We start from the raw sequence: 25,806 nt of genomic DNA, 5'->3' as shown, positions 1-25,806 counted from the left end.
TGATGTACCCGTCATGATGTACACGTCATGGTTATACTGAAGGCAAATGATCACCGACCAACCTCATGTAAGACTACCTAAACGAAAAATTAAAAGATGAATACCAAAGAAATTAAAGTATAAGTATTAATGCGTGAATGTTTCAAGAACAGTTACAATCAAAGCGCAACTGAGATACACATCTTATTATCGACAACTTATATTCTGGCATCCTCTTAGTTCTTTGGTGGTAGTTCGTGTTAAACCTCGTTTTGGGAATTGTCCAGGAACGTCCTTATTCGTTGACGACTGGTATACGAATGTCTGTTTCGTGGCATAGATTCTAATTTATACTAATTTTAGATGCACGTATTTCTTGTTTTTTAAATCACCTGCGGATGGTCGAGGGTTTCCTCCGGTGTCTGCAAGATTTCCTACCACCATAATGTGGCCGCCGTCGTCTCAGAGAAATATTCTTGAACACGGCGTAGAACACCGAAGAAATATTTTTTAAATCCTTACAATATCAAATTCCTGAATAACAACCAAGCCATGAATTTATTTGCTTGGTGTTTTACGGCGAACTCATGAATATTTCACTAATACGATGGCGGCCAGCATTATGGTAGGAGAAAACCGGACAGAGACCGGGGGTTAAACCCACCACAATTTGCAGATTGCTGGCAGATCTGTCCAAATACGGCCGGTGATAAAGCTAGTATGAGCTAATTTGAACTCACAGCGACCACATTAGTGAGAGTCTCACGGGTCATTGCTTTCTGTTGGCACGCTGATCACCTCGGCCACGGAGGCCCCACGAAGGCCCGACGAAGCCCTGAAGGATCGTCCATCAACCTTCAGCCAGTCAGAGAAAGTTTCCCAACTCAAATATATAAAGATGTCAGAAGTGAATTTTGTCTGTTTAAAACAAGCCTGAAGAATTTGTTAGAGTTATGGCTTATTTTATGTCGGTTCGAAACCAAAAGGTACCAGAGCAACGTGCCAGTCTGTATTACCCTTTTTTAAGCATCATTGCTGTAACACTTACTTGAAGGTCCTACAAGTATCACTGCTCTAACACCTACTTGTAGGTCCTATTAGCATCACTGCTCTGACACTTGCTTGGAGTCCACATAAGCGTCACTACTCTAACACCTATTTGGAGGTTGTATAAACTACACTTCTCTAATCTATCTGTGCATGGAAACAGACATTCATCCAACAACCGTCAACCAGTGAGGACGTTTCAGGTCAATAATCGTAAGGCCAATTTCCCAAACGACGTCTAACACAAACCACCAAAGAAATAAGAAAGTATATGAAGAATGAAAATGGGCCAAAATCAATTCAAAAAAGAAGTGGTCAACAGTTTTCAATGTGGCGAAAACTTGAGCATTCCTGTGAACCTGCAATGTTTTTGAGACATAGATCAGTTGTTGAAAGCTGCCAATTTTTGACAATACTGCCCCAAATTGAACCATTTGAAGACGAGACATGAAGAGAAAAGAGAAAAAATAGCAGTAAAAAAAAATCTGAGTAAATACATGGTTTAAAGTGGAAAGAGAGACTTGTGACACCATATGGTGCTCATCAGCCCCTAGTCCCAAGTTAGAAGCAATTTTAATTCCCTTGAATATCATGGAAATATTCACAATCAAGCAGAGTGCCGGAGATTCTGGATCAGTTATAATATAAGAGAATTATATTAACTGAAAAACGTAAGAAATTCAGAAGGAGCGCGATTGATGGAATGGCCATGACACAATAGTTTTGACAGTAATAAAGTGTGGCGTTGATTGAAATAGTAACATAACACACAGGACCTAACCAATGCTACTAGGCGAGATGTGTGCACCCGAGATTCAGGACCTTTCGATATAATGATATTCAAGTATGCATAATTTTAAATGTCAAAACTGAAACCATCCCTCTTTCATTCAGTAGCAGGTTGTGAAAAAAATTACGATTATCTAGTGCGGAAAAGGTGATAGACGACAAACTATCAACCACGAAACAGCACAAATCTAATATATACTGCAACACTTTGAAAAAACAAAACAAACTTAGAACACAAAAATATCACAAACAGTGTAGCATTGAATCTTTTCCTGTGACATTCATCACACGAAAGAACACAAGTCAATTATTTCAAAAATAATCTAATTTTATTCCTTTTTTATCAGAAAATCACAGATAATGTCATGAAATTGATCCCGTTTGGATAAAAAGGGTTTTATAACAGTAAAGCATATCACATCAACTACAACGAATTCAACATTGTTAAGCACTCATATCGTAATAATAACTGGGTTATGTTACGTGTGAAATGGCAAGACACAAACTAAGTAAGTAAACAGGCCAAGCTGGGAAAAGCACTCAGTATACATACATGTAGTTTCGCTCTCTGAAGGTCAGAATGACACCTTAATTAGGATATTTCTACGCAAGTAACTTAAACAAATCATGCAACAAATCTGAAACATTTCATGTGTCTTAACTAAAACAAATAATTCTCTGATTGCAATGTTGTGAATGAAATACAATGTAAATATGTTTTTTTTTTTTTTTGGGGGGGGGGGGGGGGGTACATGCCACTATTGGGTACAGAAAATTTGTCGCAAAACCGCTATCAATGTTTGCAGAATAAAAATGAGAATTATGCAGCATACCAACTGTGTTATTGCTCAAGAAAATTTCTGCCACTAACGATAAATGATTTTTTGACGATTACGCCATTTTGAATTTTAGTTGACTTTTTTAAACATTGCACAAAGGAAGGGGAAAAAGTGGCATGTTTTACAATTGAAACAGCCTAGCTTTCGAATAAGAGGAGACAGGAATCACGCATGTTTTAGCGGTGAAATACCCTAGCTCTGAGTAAACCAAGAATATTAACCTTTTGGGAATACATAATCTCATGTAATGCATGTATTACCCATAAAACAATTTTTTGGCATATTTTAGCATCGTCCCCATGTAATTTATAAGCATAACACAGAGCGTAAATACATATAATAAGCAGGACATTTTATGTTCTTAGGCCTCAAAAAATTAAGATTCTTTACCCTTTCAGAGATAAATAAGAGTGATTACTTTTCAATCCTTTTAGAGGGGAGCAATGCCATATGAGGGCGCCCTCAACCAACCCCTTGTAGAAAAATGCCGAAACAGCCAATTTTTGGTGTCAGTACCATAAATGCAAATGCCTGTTATTTTCAATTTTTCATTCTGGCAAAAACCAGCTATTTTAGGACGGCTATGTGATGATTTAGAAGACTTTCACTTTCTAAGAACGTTCATACTCCTCACATTTCGCAGAGCAATCCACATGAATGGTGAATATCACTTGTCTCCAAATTCCTCATCTTTTCTTAGCACTCACTGGTAAAATTGTAAAATTTTTTTGGAGAACATATACAGTGTATTTTAAAACTGCTACCTGATACTACGCATCTGCAATTTCTCACAAATTAATTCTATCTTTTAAATCAATATGCATAACATTTATACCCATTTCTGAGATACTCAAATTAGAACAGGTCTGAAGGCAATTCATCATTCTTAGATAAACTGCCTAGTGATATTGCCCGCAGCACAATTCTTTATTTAGTAACATGTGATATATATATCTTTATAATAGTTTATAATATAAATGTATTTATCCCTAAAAGATCCCAGTCTCAAATGCCCAGTACTCTGCAACTTGTATGTTAACTACATCCAGTATGCAATGCCAAATGTGCAATGTCAAATGTGCAATGCCAAAAAAAGTCTTTCATTAATACCTATACTATAAAGGTCAGTAGTTGATCTACATGGCGTTAAGTCACTGCTCTTTACCCCATCATTTTATCCACAAAATTTGTTTCCATGATATATCTATTACATTCACAGCCTTTTCAGCTGATACATCAAAATATTAATGTCCATATAAAGCCAGAGATGAAATCAGCTAGACATACATGTCCATCCATATCACACACAGCACCCTCATAAACTATCTTTATTAACATATGCCTCTTAAATGATCTGGAATTGCATCTGAGCAGGGTATTATCAGAGGAAAATGAATGTTATAACAAAATAAGTAACAGGTTGTTATTTTTGGTGCAGAAACACATTTTACCAATAGGATAACATCTTACCTTCCAAACAAACCTAAAAACACTTTTCTATTAAAAAAAATCGAATAGAACTCTCAGAATCAGGCAAAAGGAGCACCTTAGTCAATGACCTGTGGTTTCTACACATGGAGCACTTTAGTCACTGACACCATTCAATGCACACATATAACGTGGGATTTCTACACATAGGGACTTGCATCAGGCAAGCCAACATGATCCCCCAGCCCCACCCACCAAACACCCACAATCCCCACCCCCCGCCACTTCCCTTCATACCCTCACACCCCAATCCTGCCTACCTTTCCTTATACTACTTCCCACACTCCAGATAGGTTCTGAAACACACTTCTTAATAATTACATATATAGTCAAGACAGAAAAAGTTTTCAGGAAAGATTTTCAAACTTCCTAATAAGTACATGTACCATGTGTACATCATAGCCACAGAAATAATCAATTTCCTTTAGAAATAATTAATCATGGCTGAAATAATCTGTAATAATAATATAACCCGCAAAAATGACACTTCATAAAGGTAGATACGTACGCAAGCTTAAACAATGACTGTCATGAAAAAAAAACAACAACGTCGATTCCAATTTCGTGTTTACGGATTAACAACTCTAGCAGACCTCTGCCTTAGCACTATAAAAATAAAAGTCTTAATGAAACCCAAGACATTTCATGTTTCATTATTTGACCAACTTTGGAATGATACTGAAAGGTTAGCAGGCGGCTCGTGGTCCTGGTCATGTGACCTCCTGTAGCTGTCAATCTTCTGCTGCCAATGAGCCATCTTGCACAGTTGTTCTCTTACGAGGTGTTCCGTTTTCTACTTTAGCAGCACTCTCATTTGTTTCCTCTTCCATTATCTACAAAAATTATGAAATATAATGATGAAAAAGTTAAAGAGGCTACTGAAAACTGAAATCTAAGCATCATATTAGACATTCACATACCAAACATCAACCACATTGAATACTCCAGGTCAGTAATTCCAAAACCAGTTTCCAAAACAACGTTCAGCACAAACCACCAAAAAACTAAGAAAGTATACAAGGTGAGAAATTAGGCTAGAACCACGCGGACAGAAGCAATCAACAATTTCTTTTGCCGGAAAGATGAAAGAAATGTTTTAGATGGGTAAATTGAATCAATCCCTCAATGGTTTGGGCCCTATCATCCTAAATAATAAGTCATTTCTTAAGTTTAGTTACAACATGTCTGAAGGTCTTCATAAATGAAGACCTGCTTAAACCTAGGAAGATAAGGTCTACAATCTCCACACAAGAAAACAGACATGTTTCATTTCAAATGATTTGTGTTTTTTTTTTTTTTTTTTTTTTTTTTTTGATTGGTGTTTTACGCCGTACTCAAGAATATTTCACTTATACGATGGCGGCCAGCATTATGGTGGGTGGAAACCGGGCACAGCCCAGGGGAAACCCACAACCATCCGCAGGTTGCTGGCAAACCTTCCCACTTACGGCCGGAGAGGAAGCCAGCATGAGCTGAACTTGAACTCACAGCGATCACATTGGTGAGAGGCTCCTAGGTCATTACGCTGCTCTAGCGCGCTAACCGACTGAGCCACGGAGGCCCCCCGATTTGTGTTTTATGCCATATTCAAGAATTTTTCACTTATACGACAGCAGGTAAAGCGTTATTGCTGGAAGAAAGCAGAGTGTCTGGAGTAAATCAACTGGGTTAAAATGCTGCCGTTGAAGACAGGTTGAAGCTGGGTTGAAGTCATCAGGAATAAGCAGAGAGAGATGCAGATTTCCAGACACAGCCTCAAGTATTGAAGTATGAGGAAAACAGCTAGATGTCTAGTCAAATATGGTATTTACTCATTTACATATTTATTGGCTTGGTGTTTAAGGCCTTACAGTCAAGAATAATTACATTTTTTATTATTATTTGTTACATTTTAAGAATTTTTACTTGATTGCATTTGGATTCAAGTGTGTCTTGGTTAAAAAAACAAGAGGCCTTTAACTACCACATAGCGCACAAATCACCTAAAGCCGTGGCGAAAACAGCGAGAGAGATTTGAACCTGCGACGTACTTTATCTAATCAGACCAATACTAAATGAGCCAACACTGGAAGAGGAGTCAGGTTTACAATGATGCCATTAGAAGAATATCATATATATCACTTATAGACGGATATCAACAACAGCACTAGTATCACCAATCTACCTACCCTTAGATCTAGTACAGATACAAACAAATATACTAGAATACAAATACATGTACAGAGCCCTTCTGCTGTTCAACTAGCATTCATTTTCTTGCTTCCAAATTTCAGAAAGTGAGGTGGGCTATTCACTTTGTTAAGAAACAATTTAGGAACTTGGTAATTAACTTCGATGTCTCTATTCAAAATGGTATCTGTGACCGAAATCGAAAAGGCTGAATCAGATCTACATGTAGCAAGTGACATGTCAACACAGAAAGTGGCTGAATCAGATCTACATGTAGCAAGTGACAAGTCAACACAGAAAGTGGCTGTATCAGATCTACATGTAGCAAGTGACAAGTCAACACAGAAAGTGGCTGTATCAGATCTACATGTAGCAAGTGACAAGTCAACACAGGACGTGGCTGTATCAGATCTACATGTAGCAAGTGACAAGTCAACACAGGACGCGGCTGTATCAGATCTACATGTAGCAAGTGACAAGTCAACACAGGAAGTGGCTGAATCAGATCTACATGTAGCAAGTGACAAGTCAATACAGGAAGTGGCTGAATCAGATCTACATGTAGCAAGTGACAAGTCAATACAGAAAGTGGCTGAATCAGACATACATGTAGCAAGTGACAAGTCAACACAGGACGTGGCTGTATCAGATCTACATGTAGCAAGTGACAAGTCAACACAGAAAGTGGCTGAATCAGATCTACATGTAGCAAGTGACAAGTCAACACAGGACGCAGCTGAATCAGATCTACATGTAGCAAGTGACAAGTCAACTCAGGACGCAGCTGAATCAGATCTACATGTAGCAAGTGACAAGTCAACTCAGGACGCGGCTGTATCAGATCTACATGTAGCAAGTGATAAGTCAACACAGGACGCGGCTGTATCAGATCTACATGTAGCAAGTGATAAGTCAACACAGAAAGTGGCTGAATCAGATCTACATGTAGCAAGTGACAAGTCAACACAGGAAGTGGCTGAATCAGATCTACATGTAGCAAGTGACAAGTCAACACAGGACGCGGCTGTATCAGATCTACATGTAGCAAGTGACAAGTCAACACAGGACGCAGCTGAATCAGATCTACATGTAGCAAGTGACAAGTCAACACAGGACGCGGCTGTATCAGATCTACATGTAGCAAGTGACAAGTCAACACAGGAAGTGGCTGTATAAGATCTACATGTAGGAAGTCACAAGTCAACACAGGAAATGGCTGTATAAGATCTACACGTAGCAAGTGACAAGTCAACACAGGAAGTGGCTGTATAAGATCTACATGTAGCAAGTGACAAGTCAACACAGGAAGTGGCTGAATCAGATCTACATGTAGCAAGTGATAAGTCAACACAGGACGCGGCTGTATCAGATCTACATGTAGCAAGTGACAAGTCAACACAGAAAGTGGCTGAATCAGATCTACATGAAGCAAGTCACAAGTCAACACAGGAAATGGCTGTATAAGATCTACATGTCTCAAGTGACAAGTCAACACAGGAAGTGGCTGTATCAGATCTACATGTCTCAAGTGACAAGTCAACTCAGGAAGTGGCTCCGTTTGTATTATTTGTATCATTTTGCCTGGACTGCTAGGATCTTGGCATCAAATCAGACAAAATGTCAGCTTTCAATCAAAATGGACACCCTGGGTCAAAAATCACAAGGCAAATTCCCAAAACACAAACCACCACAGAGCTAAGAAAGTATTTTAAGTAGAAAATTTGGACAGATTTATGCAGTCAGTAATTTTCAATGATGTTGGAAAGACTAATTTAAATTAGCATCCAAATCATGTACGGTTCTAATTTTTAAGTTGCCAGTAAGCAAAATACAGAACGCACCTCAGTTCTGTGCTCTTTGATGGCATCTGTTCATATATCTGTTCATATATCTGTTCGTATATCTGTTCGTATATCTAATGTGGCAATCTAATTCAACACAACAGATATATTAAGTGCCAGAGATTTTCTGGAAGCTCTGTCCGTATTTACTTACAAAAGAATTGCACTCATTGCATAACTTAAGAAATTTATGGTAAAGACATGGGATGGAATAACCCTGTAGACCTGAGCACTGGTGGGTGGGAGAGTTAGGGTGGGAGAGAGTGAGAAGGAGTGAGAGGGGTACATCAACTACAGGTAAAATACGGTACCATGTAAAGCACATTCTCAAATTTCACCATGCTTTGAAATCCAGGTGTACCATTCACACTTTTTAAACTATATTAATTAGCTCTCTCACATTAGTTCATCAAACCAGAGCATCTCCAAGATGTCAAGGTTTCCCCAGGCTTGAGCTATTATGATGCGTATAACATATGCTACATGTAATATGATCTTGTTGCTCACTGTGGTGAAGTATCCATGTGAAATAGACTTCAAATGTGATTCTTCCATCTGTAAATTGTCACACGTGAATTTATTTTATTTCACCAGTTCCGTCCCTAAGTGGGAAGTGGCCACCGTAGCCGATATGGTTAGCATGCCTGTGCGGCACACTGACCCTGGGGCCTCTCACCAATGTGGTTGCTGTGAGTTCAATCCCAGCTCATGCTAGCTTCCTCTGCGTTTGTACGTGGGAAAGTACAACTGTCTGTGGATGCGGATGGTCATGGCATCCCCCCCCCCCCCCCCCCCCGGCCATTTTCCTCCCACCATAATGCTGGCCGCCATCGTATAAGTGTAATATTCTTGAACAAGGCATAAAACATCAATCAAATAACTAAAAGTAAGTAATGCATGTGTACTGTATAAGGTTTCATCAGTTAGCTATCAAATGTTTTCTTCTGTTCTCTAAAGATAACTTCTTCCAATCTATAATTAATTTCATTTATTACTAATTATTTCATTATTATTATCAATCAATAAAGATCCACCATGTAAGTACAGAACGAATTATCTTTTCACGCCAAACTCAAGGCTATCCAAGAGATATTTAGCAAACCATCCAATTTCTCTTATTAAACCAAATTTTCTGTATTTACCAAGAATACCTCAAATTACTGCTTTTCAGTCCATAAGCCTCGTAAATGTTCTATTTTGAAGTATTAGATGATTCTAAAATTTGAAAAAGTGACACGATTTTAGGAACTTTATTAAGATTTTGACATTAACGAGGGCACACATGAGGCTGATATATTGTGAATTTATTTGGTCTATTCTAAACCAATGGCAAAAATCTGAATGGATTTGCATTTATTGATTTTTGACCAAAAATCTTTTAAAAATTATGAACACTTTTGTGTTTGTGTGTCAAATTAAAACCATGCTCCCCAGGACAACTGGCAGGAATAAAGCTCTGGGTCCATACTAGGGAGAAATACACTGAAGGGGGGAGGGGTGGTGAGAGAGGTTATCTCACAATTTACCTGTGCCTAACGAGGAAATGACTGATAACTAACGACCTTTCGATTGGCAACGCTGTTTCTTTCAACCTGTATGACATGGATTAAGAAAGGATTAGCTTGGCTAAAATTCTGGATCAAACTGTTGATAATTGTGGACCAGTTGCTGGGCCAGTTGTCATTAGGATGCTGTCAACAGAAATCGAGGTTATTCTCTTCTTCATAAAACACCTCAATTTAAGTTATTAGCTCCTTTTTCTATCCTTTAGATACACTACTGTAGCTCCAAACCGAGAGACCGGCCCCAATAGCACAGTTGGTAGAGCGTTCGCTTTGGTGGCGGTAGATCCAGTGTCAATCCTGGGTCAAGTCACACCTAAGACCTTAAAAAAGGAAGTTGTAACTTCCTCGCTTGGTGTTCGGCATGAAGGGGATAGTGCAATGACCCGTATCAGTACAATGGCTCGGGCGGGGCCGCTTACTTGCCTTCTGTAAGGCGCCTCAGTGAAGCAATACTATATAAAAGAGCAGTGGAAATCCGTCCTGCAACAAGGAGGCACATTACAAGCACTCTAGGGATTCCTTTATTGTCATATGACTGAAAAACTGTTAAGTACAATGTTAAACCCCAAGGACTCACTCACTCCAAACCGAGACACACCAGCCACTCAAATAGTTTTAAAACTTTCTAAATACGGTTATACCCTATCTTTGTCAATGTACATTAGAGTATGATGATCAGCCATCTTAAAATAAAGCTTTATGTATTTATTCAAATGGTTTTTTACCCCATACTCAAGATTATTTGACTTAATATACAAAGGTGGGCAGCATTATGCTTGGAGAAAAGAGGTGAAATTTGTGTGACTTGGAAAATGCAGCAGGTCTCGAGGCAGCGTAGTAAGCATAACATTGGGGTGACGTGAAGTAGCAGGGGCGGTCAACTCGTCAAGCATAGATTAGATATAAATTATCCTACTTCAAGGTCCGAAACAGTGAGGTCTGAGCAACCAGTCCAATTCAGTTTGGCAATTTGAATATCAATGCTCAATAATATCTCCGAAAAAATTATCAATAGAGTAGATTAGATCAAACTCTGGACTCTGGAATTGTATTCACAGGTGACACAGCGCAGTCATACAGGTAAAGATAATAAGGATTGAGTAGCTTGTTCAAATTGGCCCACGTAGTACATCAGCAGGTCCGTGGGGGATTCAACCCCACAACCCAACGTTTTCTAGACAGCAGTCATTTCCAAAGGCAGACCATTAGACCCTCACCTAAATATTCAGTTTGTCCAAGTTCCACATGAAAGAGCATGCATGGTAAATGCTGATCAAAATGTACAAGCAGTGATAAATGTAAATGTCTGTTCCAGAGGTATTTGTATGTACTTGTACATGCCATATTTTGTATGTTCTAAATAGTATGCAGGTGTGCTTGTGGTTTTATGTCGTTTTCAGTCATATGATGACTAGGAGTTATTTCATGTCTGTGTGTGCGTTTGTACGTACATATACTGTGTCCAAGCAGTAAAAGTAATGTAGTAAAGTAAGACATGTTTTCTGCTACAGTAATGTAGTACAGCAAGACATGTTTTCTGCTACAGTAATGTAGTACAGTAAGACATGTTTTCTGCTACAGTAATGTAGTACAGTAAGACATGTTTTTTGCTACAGTAATGTAGTACAGTAAGACATGTTTTCTGCTACAGTAATGTAGTACAGTAAGACACGTTTTCTGCTACAGTATACACAGTGACTACATATATATATACTTGTATTTTACCACAAAATATTTATTTGTTTATTTGATTGGTCTTTTACACTGAACTCAAGAATATTTCACTTTATTTTATGGTGGGAGGAAACCGTGCTCTCTGCCCAGGGAAGCACTTGACCGTCCGCAAGGTTGCTGGTAGACCTTCCCACAAAATATGCTCAGTGGTACATGACATGTGTTTAAGTGATGCATGTTTAACATACAAAAGTTAAACACTGGCTACTGTATGTCAGTGTACATGTACAATATGTGTGCAGTTTGTGATGTTTCGTAAGACCAAAACACTGAACAGCTGCTATAAAAAGATATTCAGTTTCATTGAATACAACAATTGATCAACATTATCACAGCAATGTTTTGTACATTTTACTCTAAAGTATTTAGCTACATGTGTACAGTGACAAGGACAGAGACCTGCTATATCATCCTTTACTGATCTCTTCTACAACTTCTGCAACTCAGGTCTGGGGGTATGACATGTACAGTCAATGTTACAACTGCCATCAAGCGGGCCACATTACAAGTGCATGCAAACTCAGCGGTGGAAAAACCAACGAACAAAGAAGCTCTCTAGTAAAGGAATACAAGCACATGTACAGGTAACTAAATTATATCACAGAGACAAAGTCATGAACTCACCTCATACGCATCATCCCCTTTCACCGTCAGGTATTTCTTCTCTTTGTAGAGTGTCCTGGCTTTGAGAACGTATAACACGACTATATCGCAGATGATGGTGGCCTGAAAAATGGGGGAGAATTAAGAACTCATTAAGCAAGGGCCATGAGAAAAGAAACAGGTTCACACGAAAGAAGCTAATTCAGAGAATTTCTGTCCTATGATTATTATGTAAGAACAGAAGTTATGCCTGGATCAAGCTGATTTTGAACTTGATCCGAGTTTCATGTTACATACTTTTGTGACTGTGATGACTGATTAGCTCAATGTTTTACTTACCACAGAGAGTAAAGCCAATCCACTGCCCACATTCATCAGAAGAGGGACCACATTAAACTTCCCAGCCCGACCCATCACGTTGACGATGAACAGAATCCCGTAGGCTTTATACAGCGTTCTCTTGGATTCACTGTCTTCCATGTAGTAATTAGCATATCTGAAACAGTAACCAAATAACTGGCATGAACTACTGAAACTTTCAGTACCCTTTAAGGAGAAGAAAACTTAAAAACATGACACTATAGGCTGAAAAGAGCACATTTTTTCTATCTGGTGGCGCCTGCTGCATAATTTTGCCATTTTTCCTCGCATAAAGATTGAAAACGGTAAAGCTGGCATAAATCTTTCTTTAACACCCTGTAATTTATGCTGGGGGTGTGTTGCCTCTCAGCCACTGACAGTCATTAAAACTGATGGCTTGTTCCTGTCATCTTGGAACCTACGTCGAACATTCCGGTTTCCTGATCGTCAAGTGGAAAACAGTACTGTTCGTTACCTCCTGGGAAGAAAAGTTCTACCGAAAATGTATGAACTGCACTTTGGCGGTTTCAGATGGCAATTCTCCTTCTAACACAGAAGACTTCAGGACTAGTTCTTTGGCAAAATGGATTCGCCACAGTGGACTTTGGCGCTGACTTTGTTTATGATTTATCAACTTGAGGGACATATTAGAATTTTTTTAAGGCATGCACCTGAGGAAAAGCACTCTTTTCAATGGTAATTGATTGATATTTAAATTTTCTTCTCCTTTAACAGATTCCCCCAAACATTTGTACAGATTTATTGGATTAACATTGAAGACGTACTCTTGACCAGAATATTTCACTTAATACTGTTACCCTACTTTTTCTACATTTCAATCATCTCTGCAACTAGTATTTTGAAACTTTCTGAAATGAAATGAATCATTTTAGAGTCATTTCAGAAAAAATGCATACATAAATTCTACTGAAAAAAGTGCTTTGGAGGTCGGAAAGTTTGAAGATTTACGGTACACTATTTAATGGTTGGAGGAGGCTGCAGTGTGCTAAATAGACCACTGCTCTTTAACTGCTACCCGAATAACCTCCTGACTTGAAGTCCCAGCTAAGCTAACAACAACTGGATATGAACCAGTGTGCTCAATGTTATGGTCGGAGACCAAACAGCCAAAACAAGACCAACATTGGTCCTCGTTAAATGTAAGGGGAAAATTCCTGAATACAGTAAAAACATCTATAAAATAAATAAAATATAATATCAGCAAGGAAACTGACAGTAGGCCACAGCAATTTAAATTGTTTAAGGAGCAGCCTATTTTTTTTTCAATGATGGAGGAGGGTATGCAAATAAAACTGTACCTTGAAACTCATTTGATTTGTGGGAAATGTGGACTATCCCAGCAAATTTGTCCTATTGAAGACATATTTACATCAATGCAAAGTCTTGAAAAACGGAAATTCATAAAAACCTCAAGAATGGACAAAATAAAAAGGTGGTTTTTCAGTTTTAGTTTTATTCAATTTTGAATTTTTAAGTGTCAGTTCAACAGTCAAACACCAAATAAACTTGGTGTACCCTGTGTACACCTGTATTCTGTGAGGTTGGAGCATGTGACTGACCTGAAGTTGTATCCCTTGGAGATCGTGTAATCGCTACTGTCTAGCCGGCGGAACTCGTACTCGGGCACACAGTTGTCCAGGCTGTAGTCAAGGTTACAGTCCCATCGGATGATAATCTCTATCACACCACCCTATAGTAGAGAATGTCTTTCATTTATATATTTACTAATTTACTTATATTTTTTAATTGTCTATTTTATATATTCTACTTGACCTTTACCTGTTTTTATTTATCTGATTGTTTCAAAATAATGACATATGTTTTTCGCTTATACAATGGCAATCATGTTCATGCATGGAAAAAACCACAGTGACTCAGGCAAGTTACTAACAAACTTTCCGACGTGACTGATGAAAGACAAATGAATGTCATTGCCCATTTACTGTCACCAAGGTCCCATGATTACTTTGAGTCGGCAAATCCACAAGATGCTTGATCAACTGCATTTGAGTCCGTCCAATACAAAACCTTTAAAACATACTACAAAGGTAGTTTTTGATGTTTCCCGTGGCATTCTCACTGACAACTACTTTCTGTTTTCTGTCACATATAAAATAAGCACCAACATTCTGTCATATATCATCACAGTACCATGCATTACATACACATCTTAGCACCAGGGTCTGAATTTTTACCACCTGTCAAAGCACGTGTATTCAGAAGAACTGATATCCATTAACGTCCACTTTAAATTGATGTATTTTACCCCTGCCGGTCGTGTCTCTAACAGGGCTGGGAGGAGGGAGGAGAGGGGGCGTGGCAGAGACTCAGATCTGACTTATCTAAATAATAACAGCCTACCCTTCCTGTAAGTTCATCAAAATCCTGCCCTGCGAATTCAGCTATTTCTCCCAGGACAAAAATCGGGCAGAATTTGTTCTCTGGATGATATGGATCAAAACGACACGTCTTCAAATCGTCATTTGTCAGGACATTTATAATATTCCGTCTGAAAGTGAGACATCGGTGGAACAGTGGATATTCTGGTATTCTCAAAGGACAGAAAAAAGGTTTAACACAAGTTTAAAAAACCAGCTCACTTTCTCTGGAAGATTTCAGAAAACACCTTCAGCATTAAAAGCATCAGGAACAGGTAAACTTCATGTTTGATGATTTAAGAAAAATTTGATTCAAGTTTATCATGTTTGGTGATTTAAGTAAAATTTGATTGAAGTTTATCATGTTTGATGATTTAAAGTAAAATTTGATTGGCACCCAAAATCTACCAAAGCAAGTTGGCTGTGTATGTCACATGACCTCCTGTTGAACAGTACATTCCCAGCATGCAACATCAGTACATACATGAACATTTATATAACACAGCCACGCAGATACTCCATCAGAGAAGGACTTTCAGAAAAAATGGTGCTAAAATACAACTAGCATATTACCTGGGTCCCCAAAAGAATTTCACGACTTTTTAAAACAAAATTCCAGGTTTGTAAAGTTTTGGCTGGACTTTAAACCATTCAATAAAAATTCATATATTTTCTATTAAAAAGAATTTCAGAATTATGAATATATGGTGTTATTTCAGAGGTGGGGTGGGGGGAATGTAATGTCCAACAGGTAATCATGGGCATATCAAGAGTCACTCTGGAACTACCTTTGCAGCCATTTCATCATAATTGTTGTTCGATTCCTTGACTATTGTATCAAGCTGAAATATAGGACAGGAGTTATCTGTGGCTGAGTTATACTTGCAGCTTTGTAGGTACGTGTCATTTGCCTTGCTGGGGAGGTTGCGCCTGCAACAACAACAGGTACACGTTATCACGACAACTAATGGCAAGGTAAGCAAGAAATGATGACAACATCACACAGATCAATGACATTAGGTGTATTAAACAATAACACTAACAGAAAAAAGAAAAACGAGAGAATACATCACTGCTATGTCAAAATTTACATCTTTGTATTACCATAGCTATCAGAATGATATATAACATGGAGTCATGGAATTATCAAGTCACAGTTTATCAGGTGGATTTGCTCTTAGTAGTGAAATAACAAATTCAGTTTACTTTGAGCTATGATTTTATCAAGTCACAGTTTATCAGGTGGATTTGCTCGTAGTAGTGAAATAACAAACTCAGTTTACTTTGAGCTATGATTTTATCAAGTCACAGTTTATCAGGTGGATTTGCTCGCAGTAGTAAAATAACAAACTCAGTTTACTTTGAGCTATGATTTTATCAAGTCACAGTTTATCAGGTGGATTTGCCTGTAGTAGTGAAATAACAAACTCAGTTTACTTTGAACCATCATATCATCATTGCAAAGCCAAACTTTCAACATTATCCATTTACTTACTGCATCAACACAAAAAACCACACAGAGATTTGTGTTTCAACTGAAGTTTGACTTGTAAAAATGCACTTTCATAACATAAAGGCCTTTAAATGATACTTTGATGCCAAGTTTTCTGAGAAGAAACTTCACACAAAACCTTTACAATGGCCCTATACTGTGACTGAATCAATCAGAATCAAGTAAAATGTATTAAAAATGTAAAAAATGTGAAAAATGTAAAAATGTGAAATACAATATATTTTAGTCTGTTTGGTGAAAGTTACTGTGTCCGCTGAAATTTGGAAATCAAAAGGTGATTACTTATTTCCCATGTTGTTTTCATTTATGTTAAAAACTTTTTTCATTGTTTGTTTTTATTTTATTGCTCTTGAAAATTGCCAAGCTCAGGGACAATGGAAGCTTTGTAGTTTTTAACATATAACTTAAGCATATTAAATGAAACAAATCACACATATTATTAATGCAAAGAACACAGACAGGCTGCATTGAGACTTACAAGAAGTAAAACTTTTCACCTGTTATCACTTACCTTTTAACTGAAAACTTGGGAAATTCAATGTTGTTCTTAATGAAGACTGTGAAGTTTTTGGAGCCCTTTAAAACTGGTTCTTTAGGTCTGCAACACAACAAAGCATAAAATACATTCTTAATGTGAGTGCTTAGGGTTTAATGTTGTACTTAACAATTTTTCACTCATATGACGACTAAGGCGTGCAAGCGAGGAAGCTACAACTTCCTCTTTTAATGTCTTAGGTTTGGCCGTGTACAGGACTGACCCCGGATCTTCTGCTTCCGAAGCGGACGCTTTATCTGTCTTTAGAGCAAAATACTAGATGTATGTGCACAACAGATGTATAACTCTCCTCAGGACGAATAGGTAGACAGGTGTCCAATAGATAATAAACTGAAAAATTTTCGCACCTGAGGCATCATTGTAATAATTTAACATCCGTTTGTTTGGGGGTAACCCTACCTGCCCACTGAAAAACATTTGATCCAAATGGTTTTCTCTTCACTGAATCACAAACACAAACTGTAAGGGTTCCCACCTAATCACAGCTTACGGTACTCCTAAATATGTGCTATTTAAATGGAAAACTGAGCTAATGGGAGGTAACTCAGTGTACCCTATTTAAGCCTCTTTTCGGGGAATTCCTTATACATGTTGATAATTTCTAGAATAACTTTAACATGTAATACCCAATCAGGAAAACAAAATAATATATAACACTGTTGAACTCCAAGTTTCGCTGTTGCAACACAAAAAGATGACTCTGAATAATTGGACTGCCTAAAAACCCCTAAAGTAAACACTGCATAAAAAAATTCACATTGTCAATATTACTGTATATACCAGTTCATTTCAAAACACACTGACCACTTAGCTCTCTTGTGCTTTACAGTGACATCATGGCTCTTGCATAGAACACCGATCATTAAGCATGTGACTTACAGGTTAGGATCTTTGGGGTTTTCCACGGGGCACCAGGCGTAGATTTCACACACCTTCAGAGTGGTGTTCTGTGTCGAGTTGACACACAATCCTGTCCTCACACCTACAAGTGACAGTATTAAACTATTAACACAGCTGCATTTGACTAATTCCTTAAGGATTTATGCTACAGGTGTTTTTACTTATTGATTTGAAACTTAATAGTAATACAATGGCAGTCAGTGTTAACGATGGGTTTTGGGAACCAGTACCTTAAATCACCAATCTTTGGCAAATTAATATGGGACATTCCCACCAATGTACACCATCTCGGTGCATATCAGACCGCACAAAAGGTCACATGAGTATCCTCTAGATTACTGCTTACTGTCCTTAAGACCCCATGGACAGTGAGAGCAGGGGAATCCACAGATTCCATGTAAGTGCTTTTAACCACATGACCAAAGCCTCATTCCAACCTTTCCATATGAAGAATGAATGAATGATTATGGCTTAACTCCCCTTCAGCAATATTTCAGCCATATCGTGGCGATCCATATTAAAAGGAGTGAGAATTCTGCAAGTGTTGTCAAAACAATACTTGAAGCTGGGAAAAATGGAACAAGATTTTCTACACGTTTTTGACTGTTGATCATAGTAGCAATCAAGCATACCCATACATTCAACATTTTCACTAACATAGGGTAAATTAGACAAAACAAGTCTTGCATGTATCTTGAGCCCTTGAGACGAAGAAACATGACAGTATCTCTGTAAGTGGATCTGTAATACAGAACTTTACAGCAGGTTCTCACTGGTCAGGACAATGAATAGCTTTTCTCCGACCTTGACCAATGTCCTGACAATGACCTTTAAGTCAGGTGAACTGTTAGCAGTCTGGTGAGCTGCTGTGTCTTGGCCCAGGCTCTTCATGGGTTCTTCCCACAGCAAACCTGATCTCTATCATGTAAGTCACATCCTCTTCAGTATACAAATAATATAAACAAACACATGTAATTCCAGGTGAGAATTTAGGAAGGCTTTGGCACCCACCATTTCCTGTGACAACTGGTTCTCCTGCAGTGCAATCAGAGTCAGACTGACATATGACATCGGGCATGGAGGGGTCCTGTAATAACACAGAGAACAGACAGAACATATTAACATTAGGCATGGAGGGGCCCTGTAATGACATAGATAACAGACGGGACATATTAACATTAGGCATGGAGGGGCCCTGTAATGACACAGAGAACAGACAGAACATATTAACATTAGGCATGGAGGGGCCTTGTAATGACATAGATAACAGACGGGACATATTAACATTAGGCATGGAGGAGTCCTGTAATGACATAGATAACAGACAGAACATATTAACATTAGGCATGGAGGGGCCCTGTAATGACATAGATAACAGACGGGACATATTAACATTAGGCATGGAGGGGCCCTGTAATGACATAGATAACAGACAGAACACATTAACATTAGGCATGGAGGAGTCCTGTAATGACATAGATAACAGACAGAACATATTAACATTAGGCATGGAGGGGCCCTGTAATGACATAGATAACAGACGGGACATATTAACATTAGGCATGGAGGGGCCCTGTAATGACATAGATAACAGACAGAACATATTAACATTAGGCATGGAGGGGCCCTGTAATGACACAGATAACAGACAGAACATATTAACATTAGGCATGGAGGGGCCCTGTAATGACATAGATAACAGACAGAACATATTAACATTAGGCATGGAGGGGCCCTGTAATGACATAGATAACAGACAGAACATATTAACATTAGGCATGGAGGGGCCCTGTAATGACATAGATAACAGACGGGACATATTAACATTAGGCATGGAGGAGTCCTGTAATGACATAGATAACAGACAGAACATATTAACATTAGGCATGGAGGGGCCCTGTAATGACATAGATAACAGACGGGACATATTAACATTAGGCATGGAGGGGTCCTGTAATAACACAGAGAACAGACAGAACATATTAACATTAGGCATGGAGGGGCCCTGTAATGACATATATAACAGACAGGACACATTAACATTGGGCATGGAGGGGCCCTGTAATGACACAGATAACAGACGGGACATATTAACATTAGGCATGGAGGAGTCCTGTAATGACACAGAGAACGGACAGGACATAATCAGGCATGGAGGGACCCTGTAATGACATAGATAACAGACGGGACATATTAACATTAGGCATGGAGGAGTCCTGTAATGACACAGAGAACGGACAGGACATAATCAGGCATGGAGGGACCCTGTAATGACATAGATAACAGACGGGACATATTAACATTAGGCGTGGAGGAGTCCTGTAATGACACAGAGAATGGACAGGACATAATCAGGCATGGAGGGGCCCTGTAATGACATATATAACAGACAGGACACATTAACATTAGGCGTGGAGGAGTCCTGTAATGACACAGAGAACGGACAGGACATAATCAGGCATGGACGGGCCCTGTAATGACATAGATAACAGACAGGACATATTAACACTGGGCATGGAGGGGCCCTGTAATGACATAGAGAACAGACAGGATACATTAACATTAGGCATGGAGGGGCCCTGGAGGAGCAGAACACGCATATGTAGTGATTGAATAATTATGCAAAACAGAACATTTCTACAGTCATATAACCGTAGAGAACAGACCAAACAGAACATTTGTACAGATGTACACTCATACAGAACAGAACAAACAGAACATTTGTACAGCTGAACAATCATATAGGAGAGGCCAAACAGAGCATTTGTACAGCTACAGAATAATACAGAACAGGTCAAACAGAACATTTGTACAGCTGTACAATCATGCAGAACTGTCCAAACAGAACTTTTGTACAGCTGTACAAATATACAGAACAGGTCAAACAGATCATTTGTACAGCTGTACAATCATATAGAACAGGCCAAACACAATATCTGTACAGCTGTACAACTATTCAGAACAGGCCAAACAGAACATTCGTACAGCTGTATAATAGTGAAAAACAGGACATTGGTACTGACAGCTCTGAAATCATAGAGACCAGAAAGAACAAAACATCTTCAAATCTAAGAACTGAATTTGGAGTTTTATAGTTTTTTATAGATTTTTATGTACATGTTTTAGGTGAAGACTAAGCATAATACTCAGTAAGGATCTTTCACGGTGCAGTTAAGCTTACCTCATCGCAATGGGACTGAGTCTGGTTTGGAGTAACGATCGCATTTGTCGTTACAAAGAAAGCTGCATTTTCCTGAAGCCAAAAAAAAAAAAAAATATTAATCAGATTGCATGAGTTTTCAGACAAGGTCTAAGAGTGACATTAACCAGCCAAGAAAAGGTCAGAGAGTGGCATTAACCAGCAAAGAATTATTGCTGGATTTACATCACAAAATCAAATTGAAAAAAAAAAAAAAACTGCATGCTAGTGGCAATCTAAATGCTTATTGCTAGTGGCCAGCCAAATGCGTACTGCTATTTGAAAGTTCATAGTCATGCAAAAGAATTTTTTGACAGATACCATGGAGGTCTTGGCAATATAATGATATGTGATGTTCTCTTTATATGCACACCATACTTGTGGAAGCCAAGTGGTCTTCAATGAAGGCTAGACTGCTCATACAACTGCACACATTAGTGTCCATACTAACTTGAGAAGGCACAACGTAGTCTGCCACGTCCCATATCCGGGCGCCAATACCTGGTACATCTGTCAAGTTCGTAAACACAACACCTTTCACTTTTGTAGTCACAGAGCTCTGCACATTGTCAAATTCTTGGTAACCCTTCTTGTAAACAATTGCAAATCTACAAAATAGAGGTCAACTTCTTGGTAGCCCTTCTTGTAAACAATTGCACATCTACAAAACAGTGGTCACATTCTTCTTGGTAGCAATGGACAAAATGATTTCCAAGATGAACCTACAGGAAAGGCTTTGGCACATTAAATGAAATGTGAGGGACATGAGGCTCAAATGGAACATCATGAGGCAAAAACTGAACAACATGAGACACAAACAGAACATCATGAAGCACACACAGAACATCATGAGGCATACACAAAACACCATGAGGCACACACAGAACATCATGAGGCACAAACAGAACATCATGAGGCACATACAGAACACAATGAGGCACAAACAGAACTTCATGAGCCACAGACAGAACATCATGAGGCACAAACAGAACATCACAAGGCACAAGCAGAACACAATGAGGTACAAACAGAACATCATGAGGCACACACAGAACATTATGAGGTAAAAACAGAACATCGTGAGACACAAACACAACATTATGAGGTACAAAAGCAGGACATCATGAGGCACACATAGAACAACATGAGACACAAACAGAACACTAAGAGGGACAGAACATCATGAGGCACACACAGAACATCATAAGGCACACACAGAATATCATGATGCACACACAGAACATCATGAGAAACAAACAGAACATCATGAGGTACAAACAGAACATCATGAGGCACAAACAGAACATCACGAGGCACAGGCAGAACACAATGAGGCATAAACGGAACATCATGAGACACAAAAAGTACATCACAACATCATGAGGGGCAAAGAGAACAAAGAGTTACACCTCCTCAAATTTATTTGTTTTTCTATTCACTGCAAAATGACTAATTTGGTTTCTGCGGATTATGTTGCTGATGCCTGAGTGCAAGTGCACTTAAACAGGACCAGCTTATATAAATCATCAAGACATTTGACCAGCAAAATTTATACGCAATTTGAAAACATAATTCATAAGATTTTAGAAAATAAAATGTATTGTTCAGGTAGAGGCAAAATGTGTATCAATTTAAGAACTTAAGTGTTAACAGAAATAACTAGTATAAATATATCCAGTCCACAGCAGATAACATTCATCTAAACTGCAAAATGTCTGGTGGAATTCGTTGAGGATTACGAATTACTCTGTAGAGTACAGAATCTATATCCTCCTAGGCTGAGTACCAAGCCAGGGGAGTGCCAGTTGTCTCACAGCAATACACCCTGTAATTAACACTGTAGTTATTTATTTAAACTGTTGTGTGACAGGGCTTACCAGAGCTCCGGGGATTTGAACCAGCAATCTCTGGGTTACCATGCTTCTACCACTAGACCAAATTGAAATGCCCTCCAGCCCAGAGTTACAGCTGTAGATACCGTTAATATGTCACACTGTTACATTTGTATAATGCAATGTGGAGAACTGCATGCCATACTGGTGGGACACTAGCCCTGGATGGTTATTTTTGCTTTTCTATATTTGGACAGTACTCGCATAGTCATGGATTGCTCCCATTTATCCATGAAGGACGCAATGTAAAATATGGCCAAACACTGATTACTGTACTTGCTGGTCTGTTCAATTACATGTACTTCTTTCAACTTATCCACTTGCTTGAACTTCACAAAACTCAAGAAATTTCCACTTACATAAAGAGTCAGTTTTTTGGGTGGACAAAACCCAGGTTAAACCATGCACTAACTGTTGAAAAGTTCCCACATATGACGTACAGATCAATATGCCCACCATACTGGTACAACCTTGAGTGCTCTTAACGAACATTATGGACTGTGCATGGCCATAACAGCATCACTGACCAACCCATTTATTGTCCTCAAGACCGCATAAACTGTGAGACCAGGAAAATGTACAAATTCCATGACCAAGGTCAGGTTTGAACTTACACCTCGCTGTCTTTAATGCTAAGATATTTCTGGAGATGTCAGCTGTTTTGTGATCATTTTTTTGGGGAATTTGGGGTTGAAATACCGTTAATGCGCTATATGTTTATATCTGGCTAATTTCGATGAGACAATCAACATTTAGACAAGCCACCTGAGTCTCTTCAAAACGAAAGTGTATGCATACATGTCGGTCTACTGAAATGGCGTTAATTCTGAACCCAGTATCTAAATCAGAAAATAAATTCTACTGGTAAGACTACCATATTATATATTTAACTGTATAATAACAGTCGAGGTCTTGTGGTGGAAAAACCGACACAGCAAGACCATATACCCTCCCTGGAGCTACTGTCACTGTTCATTGGAAGTCTCTGACACTGTCCGACTTGCAGCACATCAAAGCGTAAACCGTAAACGTGCGTAACAGTCAACATCACCGCGGTATTTGGTTAGAACCATGCCTGCTCACCCAATGACGTATCCAATGATCGTCAGCTGTAATAATCTGTTGATGACACCAACTTTCTTACTCTTGATGTGAACGATCCTCGGTGTATCATACTCGAAGAACACGCTGAAAATGGAGCGCACTGGCTTGGGCGCCATTTTGTTCAGTCACATGACAGCAAGCACGCCCGCATTCGTCAGGGCCGTGAGTGTCACTTCTCATCATTGGATGCCCTTGTCATGTGTGTAGGCGGGCAGAAGGCAGAAATAAGGTATCATGAGAAATTCAGGTGCTTCCTGAAATGTTATATCACATTTTGGATTGTGTCTAAAATAAATGATGAATCAATTTTTTGGAATTCGGGCATTTATAGGCCTAGGAGATCATAGGAGATGCGACTTCGCAAACATGTGGCAACACCCCCTCGGAAGCGGGTGGGGGAGGGGGTTACACACGTAATGTATTCAGTATTATTAATTTGTTTTTTGCACATACTGTATTTCACTTCAAATTTGGCTTGAAACAATGCTCTTTCATCAGCACAAAAGCCAACTGATACGCCAGTACTATGTTTTTCATGGGACCTGATCTGTTATATTGGTCCCAGGTTTTTATGAAAAGTGAAGCGAAGTTCCCGCTTCCCCAAAACCAAAACTATAAATGGATATATAGGACAGAATCAAGCAAAATGTGCCTCTTGAAAAAAAAAAACAAAAAAGAGCTAATCTCAAGGTGATTGACAGTAGTGCACTTACTTAGCGGCCGGATGACTGCGAAATGGGAGGAGGAAACTGGGCGTACAGAGCATGGGCAAGGTTATGCGGGTGCCGTTCATGCTTACTAAATGCACCAGTGGGAGATGCCCAGATTTGAGCTTGCAATATTTTATAATGAAATGTTTTGGGTTTTTTTTCACCATTGTGAGCAAGGAAATCTACAAATTCTCTGCACAAGGTCAGAATTGAACCCACAATCATAACCATTTGAGAAAATCCTTGACATTCATGATATGGATTTCAGTCATCCAAGTACCTATGAGTTTCTCACATGTCAACTGATACACTTAAAGTCAGAATCATCATCATTATCAGGAATGGAATGAAAGTATTAAATGTATTTTGTTAAAAGTCTTTTGTTAACAAAAGTGGTGGTGGGACATTCGATGTGTTGGATCCCTCTTTTTTCCAGCAGACTTTAGAATATCATTAATGATGAGATCTACATTTATGACTAACAATGTGGAGGGCATTCTCCTGGTTTCTAAATGAGCAATTCAACCAAAAAACAAACAAAAAAAAACAGAAGAACACTGTTTACACCATGTCAAAGTTTTATTTTTTATACAGTTCATCAATACCATGATGAAAAAGGCTGGCAAACAAGTTTATATACAGGGTCACATCTGCCAGAAAATGTAACAAACGCCATGCACCAAACATTTTATCTGGTAAAAGTCATGCAAATTTACCTTCCTTTATTGCACTGTTCGTGGAAAAAACAAGTACAACAGAAAGTCTTGACATATTTTGATTTTGAACACTGTATATGAGTTGTTTTTTTGTTTTTTTTCAAAAGTACCAGTTACCAGAATGTGCTAATTATAATGGTATGAAACATGCTTCTACCCTGACTGATGCTAACAAGTTAAGGAAACTAAGAACATTAAAGCATTCAATTAAGGCTGGGAATACGAAGTTCTGCATCCACATGTATCTATATTAACCAAACATGACCTTGACCTTCTCGCATGGACAGAGTATTCGGGTTCCACTGGAGAGAAGCTCTCTAACATCAAATGCTCATGACGAGTATAATTACTAGCGATCATGCACAAATTTTCAATTCATTTTTCAGCCCCAAACTTTTTATCC

At 38.6% G+C, this 25,806-nt stretch overlaps 1 protein-coding gene across 3 annotated transcripts; it reads right to left on the bottom strand.

Moving 5' to 3' along the window:
- Positions 1-4,374: 4,374 nt before the first annotated feature.
- Positions 4,375-24,093, bottom strand: LOC135476198 (P2X purinoceptor 4-like). Of its 3 annotated transcripts, XM_064756143.1 has the most exons (12): positions 23,957-24,093; positions 21,433-21,589; positions 20,964-21,035; positions 18,794-18,869; positions 17,762-17,864; positions 16,838-16,924; positions 14,797-14,944; positions 13,995-14,125; positions 12,394-12,550; positions 12,076-12,177; positions 9,679-9,744; positions 4,375-4,975 (listed from the first exon to the last, which is right to left on the bottom strand). In XM_064756143.1, the coding sequence occupies exons 1-11, from the start codon at positions 24,091-24,093 to the stop codon at positions 9,685-9,687; spliced, it is 1,230 nt and encodes a 409-aa protein (XP_064612213.1). In that variant the 3' UTR covers positions 4,375-4,975; positions 9,679-9,684. The 3 variants fall into 3 exon arrangements, with proteins under 3 accessions (XP_064612213.1, XP_064612212.1, XP_064612211.1); XM_064756142.1 differs by lacking the exons at positions 9,679-9,744; positions 14,797-14,944 and adding an exon at positions 15,602-15,743; XM_064756141.1 differs by lacking the exon at positions 9,679-9,744.
- Between the last annotated feature and the right edge of the window lie 1,713 nt (positions 24,094-25,806).

This window comes from Liolophura sinensis, chromosome 10 (genome assembly GCF_032854445.1).
Source record: "Liolophura sinensis isolate JHLJ2023 chromosome 10, CUHK_Ljap_v2, whole genome shotgun sequence".
NCBI classification, from domain to species: domain Eukaryota; kingdom Metazoa; phylum Mollusca; class Polyplacophora; order Chitonida; family Chitonidae; genus Liolophura; species Liolophura sinensis.
The sequence above is the reverse complement of the archived record's forward strand: the minus strand, read 5'-3'. Positions and strand labels throughout refer to the sequence as shown.

Excerpts from the sequence above, each read along its gene's own strand:
- LOC135476198 (XM_064756141.1), bottom strand. The coding sequence starts at position 24,093 with ATGGCGCCCAAGCCAGTGCGCTCCATTTTCAGCGTGTTCTTCGAGTAT. Across the intron at positions 16,925-17,761 it reads AACCCCAAAGATCCTAACCT|ACCTAAAGAACCAGTTTTAA; the intron begins GTAAGTCACATG and ends GTTGTGTTGCAG. Across the intron at positions 14,945-16,837 it reads CCCAAGTTTTCAGTTAAAAG|ACGGAATATTATAAATGTCC; the intron begins GTAAGTGATAAC and ends TCTCACTTTCAG.